The sequence below is a fragment of the Ammospiza caudacuta genome, chromosome 6, assembly GCF_027887145.1.
Source record: "Ammospiza caudacuta isolate bAmmCau1 chromosome 6, bAmmCau1.pri, whole genome shotgun sequence".
In the NCBI taxonomy this organism is placed as follows: domain Eukaryota; kingdom Metazoa; phylum Chordata; class Aves; order Passeriformes; family Passerellidae; genus Ammospiza; species Ammospiza caudacuta.
Genome location: NC_080598.1, coordinates 34955814 through 34976213, shown reverse-complemented (window position 1 = coordinate 34976213; position 20400 = coordinate 34955814). Strand labels below are relative to the sequence as shown.

Sequence of the window (20400 nt, the reverse complement as noted above, 5' to 3'; positions counted from 1 at the left end):
TTGCATTAATTGTCAATAATAGGCAAATAATATTATGCTATTAAGCTAAAGTACACAGTCAAAATTCAGAATTCACAATAATTTTATCAGACAAGGAAACAGTATGAAAATATACATGCTGCAATTCAAGAAAGAGGGCTGCAGTGTACATAGCCACAGAAGGGATTGATCAGTGGTGTGGCAATTCTATGGGGAAAAGATCTGCAAAGGACAGCACATCACAGACTCATTGAGTCAATGCTGTATTAGGATAAAAAGAATTGTCATATGCAAAAGAAGTAATCTTTGTGCTTTATTCAGTACTAAAAGCTGTGTGTTTTTTCAGTTTAAGAGAAATTCTGTCCCTGTGTTCATGACCACTGCTATTGAAATTCGGGGCAGCTCATTTGGTCTTAATTTTCTATGTTAAATCAACAATGCCTTTTGTCTCCACCTCACCCTTACTGGATAATGCTCCCCTTGTTTCCTTAGTTCCTTTCTGCTTTCACTGCTGAAAAATACTTTCAGTGAACCCTTAAATTTCCTTTGCAAGACGTAATTCAGCTTGAGTATTGTCAAATGCCCTTTTCTATTCTGAATTCTAAAACTGGCCTTCCTGACTAATGTACCTCATTTTCCTTTCTTCCATAGCTCTCTGCTTCCACCCAATACCCATTTTGAAGAGGCTGAATAAACAGGCAGTTCTGTCTATCCTCCTTGATAAAATGTCTTTTGCCTCCAAATCTGCTCTTGCTTGAAATGCAGGCTTTTTTGCACCTCTGATTCTAACTAAAGAAGGTTCTTGTCTATTTTGCTTTTCAAGACTCACTAGTGCAGTTGTACTTACAAATCAGTTTCTTTAATTTGTCGAGATTTGTCTGGTATCTTCCATTGAAATGGACAGGATCCATTTTCCCTTAGGTAAAATCAATTCACCAAGCAAGTGATGCCAGCTGACTCTCAGATCCCTCAAACACAGACATTTATATTTAAGTTTAGAAGGCCTGTGTTACCCTCTGCCTAAAAAAATTCCTTCTGTTAATGGGTAAAATAAAAGCCATCCCTAAAAAAATAAAGACCTCTCTTTACTAAAATACATGTAAGAGGATTATGTAAATATCCAAAAATACTAATACACTGTAACCTGGAAAACAACAGGAGTGCTTGGATTGGCTGTCTAGTGTCTTCCTGTTTTCTCCCTTTACACCCATCCCTCTGGTGTACGTCTCCAGTGACCTCCTTTTTGCACCTGCTAAGTGACTTGACACAACACAGAGAAAAGAGGCAAATTATATTTTCTGACAATGCCAACAACTCAGCCTTGGTCCCATGGGACCTAGGAAATGATGAAGCATATGGTCAAGGAAGAAAAATTCCAAATATTGAATCCATGTACAATACTGTCATTAACCATTAAAGTATCAGATGACAAATCATAAATTAATCACAAAAGAAAAAGACCAAATCCTCTCATTCATGTAACCAACAGGTTGTCTAAATGTCTTTAGAATTAAAATGTGGATTGACAAGGACAAATCTCAATACCAATGTGACAGCTTTCCACTGTGTTCTGATATGTGAGAGGAAGATTACAGTCTCATTTCATATGGTCAATATAGTAAATTACAGTCAATTAAACGCAATCAACTGAAGTACATTTTTTGTTGTTTCACTGCTTTATATAATGTGATTTTATGTGAACAAAAACTTTTAACCATGGCACAGAACTGCTCTAATATGAAAAGCTGTAGAACAATTTGTATGTATGAACACAAGGAAAATATAAATTTACAGCCATCTACATTCAGAAAACAGTTGCTAACTTATTAGTCCAGACTTATTTGCATCAAAAATGTTTAAAAATCCTGAGAATTTTAACAGTAAATCATAAAAAAGTTCCCTAAAATACTGTTCAGAACAAGCAACATGCATAACTTTTGCTTTGAAACTAGCAAGTTCATGCTCACTGTCAATGCCTAATACTTTTCCCCGAGTGTTTACAGTGTAATTCTACTCTGAAAAGTGACTGTGTAAAAATGACACATATTTAATGAACAAAGCTGTGCTAGGTATATCAGAGACAGACCTCTTCTTTAACTGAGAAACACACACTTTTACAAGTTTTTATTCTAATTAGGGTGGAAAAATAACATATTAAGGAGAAAGTGAGCTTGATTTTATTCCCTTCTCTGACTTTTATACAGTGATTGTTACGTCTAATTAGTTACTTATGCCAAGCCATGAAAATAAAAAAAGTGGGAACAAAGAAGACACAAAGTATCAAGGGATACAGTTAGAAGATATGGCTATTTTCTAGAGAGGAGGATATTAAAAAAGGAAAAAGGAAAAAAAGAGAAAAAAAAGACAAGAATTACTGAGTTGCCAATTAAAAGCTTATTTTAATATACTTTACAGCTTTTTTTCTTAATAGTATTTTGGCCAGTCAAGTAGTGTGCACAGAAAAGAGAGGAAAAGCAAATTTTTCAGAGAGAGCCTCTAACTTGGTTTTGTTCATTCTAAGTAATTTAATCTTCAGTTTTTGGAAGAGTTCACACTTTTTTATTCTTCTATTGTGTTTACAAAAGAAAAGAAGCTCTTGTTTGTTGAATCTGTGTCCTTGAAAAAACATACATTTGTTTTAAATTTTAACAACAATCAGAGATTTAGCAAAGGATTTCTCCACAGGGGAAAAAAGTTAAACCCATGCCAGTTTACATAAAAATGAAAATTCCTCTCTAACAAATATCTCAACAAACAACAGTTACATATGGTATATCATCACTGTCAAGGGCACACAGTAAGAATTGTTCCTACACCTCACAATAAAAAAGTAATGACTGAACTCTTTCAAACAATCCCAGATCTCTAAATATTAATGTAGCCAATGCATATGGAGTACAATTCTCTTTCCAATTTAAAAATAATAAATATATAGCTTTATAGAGGAAATGAAGCAAAAGTAGTTGGGACAACAAACAAACAAAACCCCTGGCTATTTCCTACTCATTGTCCTTACAGATCCACTAAACTCAATATGTACAAATAAACTAGCCAAAGGCTGACAGTAGAATACAGCGGGTACAGGAATTGAATCAGGCACATGGAATGACCCTTGGGTGTTCTAGGCAGGGCCAGGAGCTGAATCCGATGATCCTCATGGGTCCCTACAACTCAGTATATTCTATGACTCTGGGATTCTGATTCTTTCTCACTAGTGATAACTTTCCAGTGACCTCCTAAGTATAAGGTAACAAACACATTTCCACTTTTATCACTCCCCAAAGAGTATGAACAGCCATGCAAAGCACATCTATGAGACAAGGACACTCTAGATATTTGCTGACCAGGACTATGTATTTTAAGAGACTATTCTGTATAAGATACAAACTGCCCCTTTCATTACGGGCTGCAGAAAGTCCTGTATTCTTTTAAGCTCCAGCATCTTCTCTTGCTGCTCTCTGTGGACCTTCCATTATCTATTAATGTTCCGTGCTCTTCTCCATGCTCTTCACAGAGTTATCTCCAGGGTGCCATAAAGTTTGTGCTCCTCATCCTTATTATCTTGTGTTTGCTCTGTAAATGTTTCTGTCAAGTAACATTAATCTAGGTATTGTTTCTTTCCCACACATATACACATCCTTCCTTCAGTCCTTTCATGGTTAAGAACCACCATCTAACAATTTAAGATTACACAAATTAAATCACTTGGAGAACTTTGTTATACAACACATAGCTCACCTCCAGTTCTTTTTCTACAGCTGTCCTACATACATACCACTTTACTCAGATCAACCCAATTAAAAAGGGTAAATAACTTCTCCATAACTTCTAATGAAATAATCAGATAGAGCCCTTGACGTGTCCCTGAAATTTCTTGGTAAACTTTCAAGATCCTGCAAGCATTATGAATCCAAATACATAGAAAAACATCTCTAATGATGTTCATTGTATTCCATAGCACACTCCACATTTAAGAACCCTATTATGTCCACTTCACCACCCAGTAAGTGATGTACTCTACTGTGGAATCTTTGTGCCTACAGAGACATCTCACTGGAATCTACATTCTTCTTGATTTATATCAAACAGAAAATTATTAATGCCTTGGATTCACTAACTTCTTACCACAGGCACGTTTGCTTAACAATGTTATTTCTTGAGACAAATGATAAAAAACTCTAAAAAAATAGATGAAATAATACATAATACAGCCAACTGTTAGCAACATATGCTTAAAGGGGTAAATTTCAGGTTATTAATAAATAAATATTAACAATGGATAATTTAACATTTTATGTGGATTTTAAACGTTCAGTAGCTAAACTATAAAATTCCCACCAATACTAAAGTTTCTCATTTGAATGAATGCTTTTAAAAACAATCAACCCATGAAAATATTCACTGACAAAACCCACTTTAAGCCTGCATGTATCTCAGGCAGCAGTGAATTCCCAGACAATGGAATACCACACCCACCAGAATTTGCCAAGAAGTAGCAGCTAACTGTCATGCCATTCAAAAGCTAACAATCCTTATAGAAAGTGACTATGTGTTGATTCTCCTAAATGCAAGATAGCTTATGCTAGGAAAAATAAATCCTGAATAATATGTAAAAAATGGGTACCCAGCTAAATTGACACCAACCTATAAATTTCCAGGAAAACTTAATTTTGTGGACAATTTAATTGGCAAAATATCTAAATATTGTTAAACTCTGCTAAACATTTAAATTCTGCAGAATGGAATGAGGAATGCAACACGCCAATAAACGTAAATGATATATTGCATGCAATTTCTCTGAGGCAAAGGTAATCAAAGTATGAAACCACACCATAAGCTAAAAATTAATTTCAAACTTTTGTTGAACTAGGACCATGAACAGTTAGCATGCAAAATCCAAACATTCCCTTCCTATCAGAAACTTTGTAGTTACTATCTTACTCTACTTCTCACTTGCAGCTGTTACCATAGTCTTAGGACAGCCTCAGTTACTATGCACACAAAAATACTGACACCTATTCTCTGTGGTGGTGTTCAGAAGATTATATGCAATGAGGAAAAAATACCTTGAACATTGCAAATAGAATACTTTAAAATACAATATGTAGAAATATAGACTGATAATTAAAATGCTATATGAATTATTTGTTTTGATGATAATTTACTTGAGATAAGCCACAGTATTTCTCAATTGCCAGGGAATTACATGATGATGTGGCATATTTTACATCTGGCATGTAAAATGTGAAAGCAATGCAAAAAATGGCTGAAAACAAGTTGAAGATGAAGTTTCAGTGACAAAAACTACAGAGGCAGTATGGATCCAATAAGAAAACTGATTGTAGTAGAGAGCAAGTTGTCTCTGATCTTGGGAGAATGTTTTTGGACACCTAACAGCTTTTTTATTACTGTGGCTGATTAAAACGAAAAGCCCTACTACTAAAATGTTCTTTTTGATGAGGTTTTTTGCCATGAACTATAGACCTTGCAGTCCAGTGGGATACAAATCCTTTGATCCTGTGCAGTCACATAAATTCAAAGTCGTAAACCAACATTGAATTTGATTTTATTAGTGTGGCTGATGTTGCCAGAATTGTAATGCAACCTTGTTTTTCTCTGCTTTTCTTCCTTTTCTTTTGGGGAGGAGATGGAAAGGAGAGTTTACTGTCAACATTGCTTCACCATATAAAGAGCTAATTTCTTTGGCAACCAAGCTACAAGATCAGCCATTATAACAAAGCTTTGTAACTATATAAGAAAGCAAAGATATATGTTGCTAAGTTGCAACCAATTATTTGAATTAAGTAAAAGCTGAAGCAAAAAGCATTATTAGTAAAGCTCGTGGAAAACAGCAACCAAAGATAAAAATACACACCTATAGAAAGAAAATGAGCAGCAATGAATACTTCTCGACAGATATTATTCAGTCAAATAGTGCCATGAGAAGAAAAAAAAAGTAACTACACTTTTACAAACTAACAATTTTCATTCTTCATAATGAGCATAACTTTTGTCTTAAAGTTTTGAGAATTTTTAGATGATTAGTCTCTCTACCAAAATGGTGTTCTCATGTGCAATCAAAACAAAAAAAAAAAAAAAAGAGATTCTACATGGATAAAGAGAAGTATAAGATCAATTATGGAAATGACTCTGTATTTGTGTAAAAGACACACCTATTTTAAACTAACATATACTGCACAGTAATTATGCCTCACCATACTATTCTAGACATTCCAATTATAAAATTTGAAGAAAATATTGCAGAATAAAAAGTCTCAGATAAAACAGCCTTTGTCAATTACTCAAAAGGGAGGAATCAGAACAATCTTAATTTTATCCCTTTCCACCAATGCTTCCATGTTGTGCAGCTATGCAGAAACTTTCTCTTCGACAGAACTAGTACCTCATTCAGTGAACACGTTGGGAGATATTCCAGACAAAAGTTAAAAAATCAATAATGAAAAGCAGCAAGCTTTAAAGGCTTTTGCATTGCGTGTGCTGAAGTTGAAAGGTATGTAAGAACAAAGTGTGGACCCTCAGAAAGAGAAACAATACCAGTATAGTAAAGGCCTGATAATGCTGACCTGGAAAAACAGATTCTACACTTGTTCGAACTGCAAAATTCCTGCTGCAAGATGAGTCACAGGTCATTTTAGTCAGTTTTCCTCAAGCGGTCACCAATGATACATCTTCTTTTACAAAAACCTATCTTAAGATTCTGAGACTCAACATGTAGTTGCAAAGTAAGTTAAAAATGAACTGTGATTGAACATTTTTGCAAATGTAAACATCCCAATAAATCTGTTAAACCTTAGGTCCATGAATAATAAGATTACATGCCAATGCTAACATATATTGTGAAGTCCAGTTTATACTTAAACATCCTAAAGTTAAAACTTGTGACAGTAAGAAAAAAATGTAATGAAATTACTTATATTTAGATCAAATCTTGACTAATAAAGCAAGGGAGGGTATTGCTTACTGACCAACAAAATTAAAATCAAATACTTAATGGACTGTATTCATTCCAGGACACATATTCTGGAGAATACTGCCCACATATAAGTAAAACTTGTATTGTGATGCCCAGACCAAAGTCTTTGCAATCTATCTCCTACTGTTTTCTGACCTAATTTCCAGGCTACCTCTTTTGCCCTTCATCTTGCCAGTCTAGTGCCTCTAGTACAGTGTATGCTATAAGGACTGCCAGTCCTAGTATCTCTACTCACTATTTTTTACCTGAAATTGCACCTTTCACATCTCCATACATATGTCCAGCTCTGGTTGTCTGCTTTGCTTTCCAGTGGGTTTTCTTTCATTGCCTAACCATCAATAAGAGGGTCAGGAGACAGACTTTCATTTTGAAAGCATTCTCTGAAGGGTGATCCCCACCTAATCAAGAGTAACTTGCGTTAACCATTAATCAGTGGAACTTAGTTTTGACCCAGTGTTATTTTATAACAACTTTGGTGGCCTTGTGGAAATGGCAATTGAAACTTTTTTCAACACCAGAAGATGCAATCAGTGATCACCAGATTTGCAAAGTCAAAAGCTGCTAAAATCGGGTCTTTACTGAACATGAGAAAAAATAGTTTTATTTTAAAAAATTTAACCTCCAATTTCAGACAGATTTTCCCTTATTGGCAAAATGCTCATCCTTGACAAATCTGTCCCTGTTCCTGCTAAAATCAGGAATATTAGAGCCGGAATTTTTTAAGAACAGAATATTACACATTTAATAAAAAAATTACTATACAACTACTAGATTCAAACAAATATCTGGTGTAGTAAATTTCAAAGTGAAGATAATTTTGGCAAGAAAGCATAGGGTACACGTTTTCAAAACTAAAATGGTAATTTAGATACTACTTAATTTTTAATGGCTTTTATAATTCCATTATGACACTTCAGTTAATTTCTCTTGTATACAATTGTTTCCTATGTTACAGAGATCTTCAATATCTGTGAAAATAAAATGTCCTCTTGTTCAAAGTATGTACTCTGCTTTATTCTCCTGAGTACATAACATGTTTATTCAAGGCAAAGTGATGGGACAAATTAACTTCTGTAAACTCTGAAAAATGCAGCAGGTTATAAGCAATATTAAGAGTTTTGTTTTAGCCCTAACTAAGCAGAATTTTTTGTAATATGTCTAAATTTGAGCAGGAACTCATTCTTGCTGACATTCGAATGCTATAAATTGTCCTGCTCTATGCACATTTTAACTATCTACTACCATGTCCACATGCTGAAATACAGTTAAAGAGATTTTCACTGTTTTCTATCTAGGGAATATGGTCTGTGGTAATTTCTTAAATAAGCAGGAGAATCCTTGGATCAACATGTGGAATTAACAGCATTCTGCAGCTGACATGAAGTTTAAACAATCCAAGTCTCACAGTGAAATTGCATTGAAAATAACAGAATGGCAATATGGCAAGTGGCCATACTGAAAAAAACCCACAACACAATGAAAGAAGAATCTTCTGGGATATTCAAACTATCTGATAAGAAAATATTATCAATGTAAACATATTGTTAAAGGAAAATAATAATGAAAAGCATACATTGCATCAAAAATATGACAAATAGAGGAGAAGAATAGGAAAATTTTGTTTGCTGTAAGTATCAGAGCACAGCAGGAATGCTTAAAATTTCATCAATAATTTTATTATAGAGTATGATTTAAAATTGAAATGTGCAGATTTTTAAAATATTAACTAACTGGGGAATATCTTCACACAACATGAAGAATCATTCCAAGCTTCATTTCTGAATGAAGATGAAATTGTCAAGTGGTTCCAAAGAGACTTAGTGCTGTTTGCTGTAGAAAGTTACTGTTTTATTGCTCCTGTCCTTTGTTCCCTAGTCTGCCACTTTACCTTCTATAGCAATGGCTATGCAAATTTTTCAGTTCAGGAAAATTTTTTTTCCTGCTGGAATTTTACTATTTTAGGAAATGCAAAATTCAAAGATAATTGCCATTGTCTGGCAGCATTAGGAGTTCTGAAATTGGTATTTTAATACAATTTCACAGAAGTTCAGTCTCTTTTTTCTTGTAACTTTTATGCTTTTTAAAATCTTGATATTTTTTCCTTTTTTGCATCACAGAGAGGCTCTGCAGTGAACAGGGAGAATTCCTCCAAGAGGACGAAGTAACCAAGAAGAAGATTCATAAAGGCACACAGTATGCACACAGTGGTGCAACCATACATTTAGCAGTTGAAAGACTGAAACATTTCGAGTTAGGCAAGATTAGTATCAATAATTAACCACAAGCTGGGAGACCTTCATCAGTTCACCACATGGAAATGCTGAAAAGCCTGAACAGCTCATTAGGAAAGACTGACTAATAAACCCTTGCTGACCTTGGCTGCTCCTTTGAGCTGCAGCACCAGCAGAGAGAGAAGCATACATGATACAGATTTTCTTCTGTATGTGCATGCTGGAATACAAAAATATAACAGAGAACACTCAAAGCAACCAGCCACGTTATGGATGCATTTCATCTCTTAAAAGTTAAAACAACAATCTCATCCTGAAGCAAAACCTTATTACCAAAGTCAGCATATATCCAAATATATTAAAAAGTTTGGGGTTTTATAAGTACTGTAGCATATTAAAGCTTTCAACACTATTAATCATTGGACCCCATATCCTAATAGCAGATTTCAAAAAATAGTGACCTTTGACAAATCGTGATATTCCTATCCCATGCAAGAATTCACATATGCACAAACAAAACTGTGGGGGGAAAATTCTTTTTCTCCAGAAAGGAATAATAAAAATCCTAAAGAGCATCCAGGTCAGATTTCTTTCAATTTAATCTGTTCAAAAGTATTCCAGTCTGTTATAATAGTCTACCTATAGAAAAAGAAGATTTAGACCAACTAAAATAGTGTAAGATATTTTGATTTGGTGTTAAAACATCCAATTTGTGATGTATGTTCTGAAGCCGAAATTAAATTTTACTTTGACATCTAAGTAAAAGACATTTTAAATTGCCAAAATAAAACTGAGATCACCCAATTCTATAAAGAGGTATTTTGATAAGCATTCTGGCATAAAAGAGCATTTAACACTATTCACCATTCCCTCCCACAGCTGAATTAAAAATTCCAAAATGTTGCAGATAGAAGCAGTAACTTTTGTTGTACTCATGTCATAATAAAAATGGAAGCATTCATAAATGGAAGCATACTGACCACAAGGAAAAACAAATGAGAAGGTGAAAAGACATAGAGGCATGAAAGAACTTAGGAAGTATTAGACATGAAAAAACAAATTTGTAAAAGAATGAAATGGTCATAATAGAGCTAGAGTTTTACTACTTAATAAAACCCTAAATGTTTTTATGCCTTTGTGGTCTCACAACAAAATAAAAATAAATTATCTTTAAATTATCAGATAATTTTGACTGGTGCTATGACTTTTCCTTTCACATTCCTTTTTCTTCCACATTTTTCAATGTTTTCTGGGGCACTTTGAGGCACTAGTCTTTAATCTCAATTTATGATATGAAATAGTTTTCAAAGTTAAGGAAGTTCTGTGAAAAGGAAATTACTTTCTACCCACTTCTACATTTCAGCTCTTGGAACCTTCACAAAAAAAAGCAAAAATGCAAACATTACCATGGAAGCCACAAAGGTCACTATGAACACCTCATGATACATTCTTCCCTAAATGAGGCCAGCTTGCTCTTTCATAATGCCACGGGCAGCTTTATACCAACTGCACTGCCATTCACTATTTCTTAAGTTTCAGTAAGATATTCATAACTGTGATAGATACAACTATACAGGTACTTCTTTCTAAAATTTGCCATGAGATATTTTAAGAGATGTAAAACCAGGGTTTTATTATATGATATTTACTGAATTTTTAATATTTATTTATGAACAATTTATAAGCCAGCTATAGCTAATTTTTTATCAAATACCTATTAATATTTCTTACACTATATCATATGACATGCATTATGTAATACTATTATGTAACAGAAATACCTGAAGATACTAATACTCTCAGTTTGGAAATATATAAAAGATCTAGTGAGCTGGTGGAAGCCTAACAATCTGTGTCGGAGAAAAACATCCCTGCATAGGGTACAGGGTTACAGGACAGCTAAGGACTTTTCTTCCATCTTCAAAAACAGCCTTAAACTCCCACATAGCTAAAGATGAAGGGATATTTAGTAGGTTTGTTCTAAAGGCAACATGGAGACATCAGGGAAAAAGTATGCTTGAATGTATGCTTGCATTTTTACTCATTTTATCAATTTAACTTACAGGAAATAAAAGCACGGCACACCCTTGTGCAGCTATGTGTTGGGTTAAATATTAAGCACTGCAGACAGAATTTTGTCTTCAAGTAAATTGCTTTCTTTCACAAGTCAGGAGTCCATTTACATTATTTTGATTTATGTTGTTGTCATCTACTTAGTTGGTTGTTAGGTACTCAAGATTTGGTTCTGCTGGACAAACACTACGAAGGTGTTGACAGCTACGACTTATCAATTGAGCAACTTAAATTTAGTTTCATAATGTGCAAGATAATTTCTGACCTAAAACTAAAACAGATACATAAACAGTGGGCAGGATGTCACCACACTCAGTTTAGAAGGAAGTATGAAACACGAACACGTTTTTTGGGAACTTCTTCTGAAGGACTCAGCTGACATCTAGTGGCAAGAGCAGGGAAAGCAAAGCACTTAGCACAGAACAGAAATCGTTCCAGGTCTTTAAACTATATTATTCAGTATTTTGTTAACATTAAGTGAAAAATTCAAGAAGTCCTTTGAATGCAGCAATAGCATTACCCTTTTAGACATTAGACATTCATGTGGATGATTCAGCTGAATTATATACATTAATTAACTCTTCAAGAGTTAAGTGTTGCGCAGATTGTCATGCAAGAAGAGCTGGTGCAGATTCATAAGTAATTGACTTGGTGGTACACATGTTATAATCTTAATAAGTATATACACTACATGACAAAAACTGAATTCAAGTGACATCAAAAAAAGGAACAATGCTTCAAGTTTTGGTGATAACATAAAGATGGCAAAATGAAATACAGTACAGTCATGTGCCCTCCCTACCCAGTGACTGTTGCGCATCTTTCAAGACTGCTGCATTCACTGAAACTTCAGTCTCATAGATTCAGCACCAACTCCCAGAAACTAGTGGAATGAGTAAAGCCCTGGCTGCACTCTGGGTATTCTGTATAAAGTTTATAGGAAATTAACACAGTGATAACTAATATTGAAGAATTAAAAACAATCTGGAATTCCTGTTCACATACTCAAGAAAAAAAAAACCTACAATAAAAACAGAACAAAAGTACAGGGCACTTTCTAATGCTAAAGAATAAAAGTATCACTCAGTTATAAGCCACTATATACAGGTTTCTAGGAACAGAACCTAGATAATGTTGCTTACTTTCACTTTCAGAGGACAATTCAGTAATATTTTGAGAACTTTCCCATACATAAAACTTCATAATTCTTAACATTTCTCTAGGCCTTTTAGGAATAACAAAGACCAAGGGTCTACTCCTAACCTTTTGAAGAGAAAGTATGATAATCAAACCTTTTCATAAACACCACATAAGGAATTTGGATTAGTTTGCAAAAGAGCTGCTTAAAAGACATTCCTGTCTGTAGGTTCCTTCAGTGCATAGCATAAAATCAGATTTAACCCAAGAATTTCCTATAGTTGGGATACTTACCATCGTATTTTTCTGTTATACCATTAAAGAATAAAATGCAACAAAGTATAACATTAAATCATGACACCATTTCATTCCCCCATTCTATGTTCCCACTGAAATTTTATAATGTAAATTTCAATACGTCGCATTGTACAATGTGATCTGCCTAATGACACAGTTAATGTATCACTGTACTGGATTATCAGAATTGCCATGCTAGTAAATCTGTTTATTTTCCATTCTATTTATTTTAATGATGATGAAGGAAATACTGAATGTTTTGTAATTGATGACCACTAATGATTTGGCATGCGAACCTGTATTAGAACACAGTGCAGCTATACTTAAGAATATATCATAACTGGTGAGAAAAGGAAGATGCTGGTAATTTTAACTAGGGGTGACCACCAAATTCAGTTATACTGCCATTTAAATTCCTGTTTTTATGATAAAACCACTCTATTGTAATATTTCACTTTACTTACCACAGCCAAGGGAAAGTGACTTCTAATACTAAACTGTTATTTCTGATTTTGATAACTAGTTGATCAAGTTTACACTTTAAAAGAGCAGACATCAATACAGAGTGCTCAATACTAAACTTCAGAAAGTCTCACACATGCTTATTATCCTGTTAAAATTACAGAAAATTGCTTCTATAGAAGAATGTTTCACTGAGAAAGAGTAAGTAGTTAAGCATCAATGCCAATACTGCATTGCTGTGTTAGGTGGAAGAATTTAACAGAACAACAATAAGGAGAACTACAAAGAGGAAACAAATAAAACTGCTTTCAGACATAATTTATGAGTGCAGGTATAGATTTTAACAAAATTAATTTTAGCTGAGCTGGCAGTCAACTGAAAACAACTTTTTGAAAGAAAGAATTAAATTCTTAACATTTGATAGAAAGTGTATATTTGCACCACTTAAATCTGTAAAATGCACTAGACAGGGAAATATATAATAATTACAAAACTATACCTTTAATGTTTCAATTTCTTCTTTGTGTTCCCTCTTCAAATGCAGAATGGCAGCTTGGTACTCTGTAGAAATAAAAAAAGTACATTCCCTTAGAGTCAGAAAACAATGGGCCATCTTCAGCATAGAATATTTCATACAACACCACTGGGTCCAGAGTGCAGGTGTAGGCTCTCAAATAAATGACCTTTTGTGGTGGTGATGGAAAAGAAAATCTGAACACAGTAATTAGCATTTTTTTCTAAGACCACATGACCAGATTTTCCATGGTGCTTCTGAGAGAAGAGCATAAAGCAGAGGTCTTCCACACTAAGAAGGGAAAATACGGAAAAAAATATGACAGACTGAAATAACAAAAGGAAACTATAGTTTTGCCTTATTTTGCAAATAAATGTGAAACTGATAGGATACTATGACATGCACATGCATGCATACACACACCCTCACCTGAATTCTAAAACAACATGCATCAAGTAAAGTGATTTAAATGGACAAACATACAATCACTATACACAGTCAAACTGGATAAAATAGCAATCACAAATACAAATGAAGACCTCAGAAGGTACCAAACAGTGACATACAAAGAATTCTTTCTCTCAATTCTATCATAAGGAGAACAATCACAGAGTTTAAGTACAGAATCCTGTGAATGACATACAGGACAGCTCTGCCATTTAGCAAGAATACAACAAAATCCAAAGGCTGAGAGTATGAAACTGAAAGCCAGAGAAATTTAAATCAGCAGTGAAAAAATGAGGAGGCCAGGCATTGATCGTGCAGGTTTAGTGATGGCATAGATTTACAAAACCTCTAGGACCACTAATACTATGATTCCCCTTAATCCATACCATGCCTGCATTTGGCCAGATGAAGAAACAGACACTCCTTCAAAGCACCAGTCAAAGGCTTTAAGAGATCTTAAGAGAGTCTTTGGTAAGACACTGGCCCAGAAGCTACAGCCCTCCTAAACAAGTGACTGGAGTTTGTTGTTAGATGACCAAAATCCCACTTCCATCTGCTTTCAAATCAAAATCTATACAAAAGCGTGTTTCCAGTTTTCTGGCTTGGCTTCTGCCTCCGCAACTAAATCCTAACTTAAACAAGGTTTGAAAACAGGCCAAAGAATTTAAATTTTATTGTCAATGGTGTCTAAGACTAAGGAGTCTGCGTGACCCATTCAACAGAAGAACTAACAAAATAGCACTAAAGTATCAAAGTATGGACCAAAGTACCAGATAAATAAAACATTTCAGTGCTTATCTGCTCTTTATTTTTTTTTTCCTTTTTCTCTTCAGAGCACATGAAGGAAAGAGGAAAGAAAAGGTAACTTGATCATCACCATGAATTCTACATGACATGGAAGCTTTTAATGTAAAGCTTCCATGTCATGTATACGTGGATTTTTTCCAAACACAGGTGAAGTTATCATCAAGCAGCTGAACTGATACATAAAATCAAAAGGAAACGGGATCAATATTTTATACAGCATAAAATAAAAACCTTGGTGATTCCAGCTAGCTATAGCATCTATCTAAACTTCTCCTTGCCCTCTAACAGGTCTCTACTTAAGAGCTTTCAGGCATAAGAGAATTGCCTGTCTGCTCTGCTGGAATCACAACTGGTTAGGTCTACAAACTTTTAGATTTTCTGCTGTTAATTCCTTTGACTGGTTGATATTCCCTGTGGATACAGGCTCTGCATATCCATTCACCTAAACAGAATATAAAACAATTGCCTCAAGTCCCCAGAAAAAGTTGTGACCCTTCTGGCACCTGAGCTGCCTTAAGCACTCAGTGCGCAGGGCATGAACCTTATGAATGTCCTAACTTGAAGGTTAGCTCTTTAGGGTCACATGATAACTGAAGCAAATAACAGGCTTTGAAAATGCTCCTAACAATCAGTTCTTAGTTTAGCTAACAGAAGGATACAGATCTATCTTAACAAAAGATCTACTTTCTATGTGGAGTTGCCCAATGATTAAAATTCCTTGAGATTTGGGTAAGAGAGTCATAATTCACCTATGATGACACAGACCTGCACTAGCACCAGAAGCAGATTTTTCACCATGTCTACCCATTCCCAACCCTCTGTTGCTTATTTTTTTATCTTGGCACAAATGTTTGCGCAATTAGAGAATGATGGAAGAACCCCTATGAATGAAATCTAAGACAGCACAAGAATTTAATTTTTTTTAACAACAATTAAGTATATGTCATTGCTGGCACTTGTTTTTCATTGCTTCTAGCTGAAAGCTCTGAAACAAGTTCTAGAGATTGTTTTGTTTAAACTTTGTTCTAAAGCAGAAGACAGAGAGTAGCCATTCTTTTATCATTTTGTTATTCCTTAAAAATATGCTTTAAAAGTACTAAGCTAGGAGAATAAATAATAAAAACTATTTTCTTAAAACACAGCTATTGCATAAAAGCAAGTGCATCATAAACTGATATCCTGTAACAGATTCTATAGATTGTTTACGATGATATAAACTGACATTCAACAGCATAAGTTTCTAATTTTATTATTTTTAATTAGAAGAAACTATCTATTGGATAGAAGGTGATACCCAGCAAAGTACTTTAATTCTCAACCAAATGTTTATTTTTCTGTACAAAATATTATAATGCAAATCACATCACAATTATATTGCCTTGCACAATATAAAGTAACTCATGACCATTCCTTTTCAATGTTTTGTGAGGTCACCTTAATTTAGTACAATCGTACACAGATAGTTTACATTTTAAGAAAACAACCTGTATACAGAGATGGCAATCAGAATCATTAAAACGTTGAAGAATTTGTTTAGAAAAAAAATAATTTCATTCATGCAATTCCAAAAATCAGTTCCTTAACATACTGGCAACAGAATAATGAAGTTTAACTATGCAGGGGTGTTGGAATGCTGTTTAGGGTGGTAAAAATCAAAACAGCAAAGCAAACAATAATGAAATTTTAACAGAAGGAACTATAGGAGAAACAAAATATAAACCAGGCTTTATAAGCTACTTAATTCTTAAATTCCATTTAACTAAAAAAACCATTCATGTAGACTACACATAAAATCCAGAAATACCAAGGTATCACTGGATGATTTGTCTAGGTTAAAAATTAACAGTGCCAGAGTTGAAGAAATCTGATATGGCTCTGTAGCCAGCCTGATTCTCACATAACCACTGGAACTCATTTGGCCTTGTGAGCCAAGACACAAGAACACCTGAGGGCAGGTCTCAGCACTAGCACAGACACAAGGCTGCAGCTGAACTGCACCTCCCACTTCCTGGTGCTGCCCTACCTTAGGGACCTTCCAGACTGACAGGGAGAAAAGCTTCTAATCACAAACCACAGAATGGCTGAGGCTGGAAGGGACCTCTGGTCTGCACCCCCACCTCTCCCAGAGCTGGCTACCCAGGACCATGTCCAAATAGCTTTCAAATTCTTCCACGAATCTTCACCCTCCTCATCCTCTCTGGGCACCCTGTGCTAGTTTCTCAGTCAGCTTCACAGTGAGAAATCATTTCCTGATGTTTAGTCAGACCTTTCTGTGTTTCAATGTGTGCTCACACTGATTCTGATACCCAGCTCTCTCATTTTTACACCCTACATTATAGGTCCAAGCTGATCCTTGTGTCACAAGGTGACTCTTTACCTAGTTTGTGCAATGTCAGGGGGGTTGCATTTTCACAAAATCAAAGAATCCTTAAGGTTGGAAAAGACCTCCAAGATCAAGTCCAACCTTTGAGCAAGTATCTCCATGACCATTGAACCGTACCAAGAAGTGACACATCTACTTATTTTTTTGAATACCTCCAGGGGTGGTGACCTGTTTCAGTGCTTAACCACACTTTCCTAATACCCAAACTGAACCTCCCCTGGTGCAACTTGAGGCCATTTCACCTTATCCTATCACTAGCTGGCTGGGAGAAGAAACCAACCCCTGGCTGCTACTTTCTTGCAGGTAATGAGCAATAGATCTCCCCTGAGCCCAGAATAAACAACCCCAGCTACACCGGCTGCTTCTCATAGGAATTACATTCCAGATCCTTCATCAGTTTTGCTGCCCTGGACATGCTCAAACACCTCAAGGTCAATTTGCTGAAGCTTTAAATTCTTTTATTATGACACATAACAGAAGGCTGATTGTACAAATATCCTGTTGTACTTGCCTGATCTCCAATGTGCCTGCAAGAAGACAGTGGCTGTAGAGCATAAATTTATCTTCCCCTTAAGCAAATATTACTCCTAAGAACTTTTGAGACAAATCAGATTGCAAGTGCTAAATGCACCAATCCTAAAAAATTACCACATGCAAATTAGGATTTTGTTACTGAGAAAATAATTTTAAAAGTCACTCATTTACAAAGGGCATTCAAGCTAAAAAGTAAACAATCACATTGCACAGATTCCACTCCAAACAGCTTGGAGTCTCAGTTTTTATTTACTACTTCTATTTTACTACTTTTTCCTTTGTTTTCAGAGTATGCCATCCCAAGAAAAATGTAATAGATCATGTAAGCTGTTGCCTACTTGGGCATACTCTTTATTTTTGGAACCTGATGCTACCTGCAATCAATAAGTATAACGCACTGAAGCTAAGGCAAACTTTCATAAAACTGATCATTTTTTTCTAAGATAGTGGGATGAAGCAGAAATACATTAACAAGCCTTAAACAAATATTTGTTATATTTGCTGATAGCTAGCAACATAATATCATTTAATTGTAAAATGTTTCACTAAAACATTTTTGAAAGTAATCTGAAAGTTGGCAAAGTACATAGGAAAATGTATAGAGAACTCAGTGATGACTAAAGATATATAGAGACATGAAAATGCAAAATTTCCTTTTTCTATGTTGTTGTTGGAAAAATAAATCAATTATTCATTGTAAAAAAATATAATCTATTTCCATTTACTTGCATGTTTTGCCATAGCCAGCAGATAACATTCTGATGAGAGAATGCTAAATTTGTGTTTGGGTCTTCCCTACTTCTACTAACTTTGCATCAGCTGCAAAGTCTCAAGTCTTACTTTTCCAGTTCAATTCTATTCTTTTATTACAGTTTTTTCTCTTACTTTTTTCCTAGTGAGTAGCTTTAAATGGTTTTTGATAGTAACATATATATTTCATATTTCCTTGCTCAACTGCACGTTCTTATAAGGTGCTTGGGAAAAAATAAACCATGATTTTTGAAGTGATGAACTACATAATTATTATGATCCTGTTCTGCCACCCGTTGATACAGTCAATATTAGAAAGTATCATAACTTCCAGTCATGCTATATTTGGTTCTGCTTACGTGCAATTGCAGGAAGAAGTAAATATAATTTGTATTTTATCTGATTTTAAAAAAATTACCTTAGCATTGAACATTGCAAAGACAGAACCAGTGCAAACAGGATAACCTTCCTTCCCTGTCATCTTTGCTATCAGTCTGCTACATGATTTTACAGTACATTGTCAATATGGATCGTATAAAGATAACACTGACTAAAACCAGTCCATCTGGAACATACATTATTTTCTTCATCATTAGGTACTACAACATTTGAAATAGTCCAGTTAAAGCCTAGAATTAACATCTACACAAGTAATGGACTGCAAGAAGGAAATAAAATTGTGTTTTAACTAGCTACCACGTGCAAGGAGGAAGTAATTCTGTGTCCTGTAATTTCATCAAACATAGTATGTGAACAGATAAATAATTTTTGTTGAAGCACAATGGAAAAACTGAAGCTGCAACCCCAAACAGTTCAAAATGGTTGAATAAGGAAGATGGACACAATGTGAACAAAGAGCTTAAAGAGCTGTACAGCATCAGACAAGGAGTTTGTTATAGAATCACAAACATCTACTGTGTGAAACAACAGAGTATCACGCACTGTGAAACAGTGGACAAATGCCTATACCCTTATAGACACCAACATCTGCTAGAGTGAAAACTGTACAAATACACAGAGAACATTAGGGCTATGGTATATAGGTATGGCACCAGAAGCTTTATTCATGTTCTCTTGAATAGCAACTTTTAAATTAAAAAGTACCTGGAACCCAGAAAGCTGACAGATACCAAAACTTACATGTAGGGAAAAAAGTAGTCCAATTCAGGAAAGCTGCCATTAATGAACAGCTTATCCTGATTAAGTTATACAAAAAGCACAATCTTTTCAATAGTCAGTGTACTTCATGAGTTTTAAATTTAAACACAAAAAACTTGAAACAAAGGAACATACATTCAATATATTGGGCTAATTTTTGAAGCAGTGCATTTTCTAAAATTTTGGCCCTGAAAGCTAATCTTGCAAATAAAATGTGTAACACAGGACTGCTTGAATCTACCCTTAACAATAATAAAAGCCAAGTATCTAAACAAGTGGAATATTCTAGTATTCATAGGGTTTTGGTATCTAAATATGAGCAATATTTATTGCCCCAACTGCTCAGCTTTATTATTTTTCCTGATCTTTTAGGATAAACATGCTCTCCAGGCAACATACCTGTAATTTCTGTGAGCCTATTTGGGACCATGGTTTCTACAGGGAAAGCTGAGTTACAATACTGAAGTGCTAAGGATATTGAATGGACGGTTTAGTTTCTGCTGATTTCTTTAAAACACATTGAATTTGCAAATAAGTACACCTCTAATCCTCTTACTTACAAATTCAGATGATCTTCAAAATGTGAACCATCTATCTGTATGATCAGTATTGTCAACTGTGTTCAAGAAGTTAC

The 20400-nt window shown here is 34.7% G+C and overlaps 1 protein-coding gene across 1 annotated transcript in view; it reads right to left on the bottom strand.

Annotated features, from left to right (window-relative positions):
• FMN1 (formin 1) overlaps positions 1 to 20400 on the bottom strand; it is a 123010-nt gene that overhangs the window by 87498 nt on the left and 15112 nt on the right. Inside the window, exon 3 of the mRNA XM_058807673.1 lies at positions 13673 to 13734. Coding sequence (XP_058663656.1) covers positions 13673 to 13734 — 62 coding nt within the window. The remainder of the gene's footprint in view (positions 1 to 13672; positions 13735 to 20400) is intronic.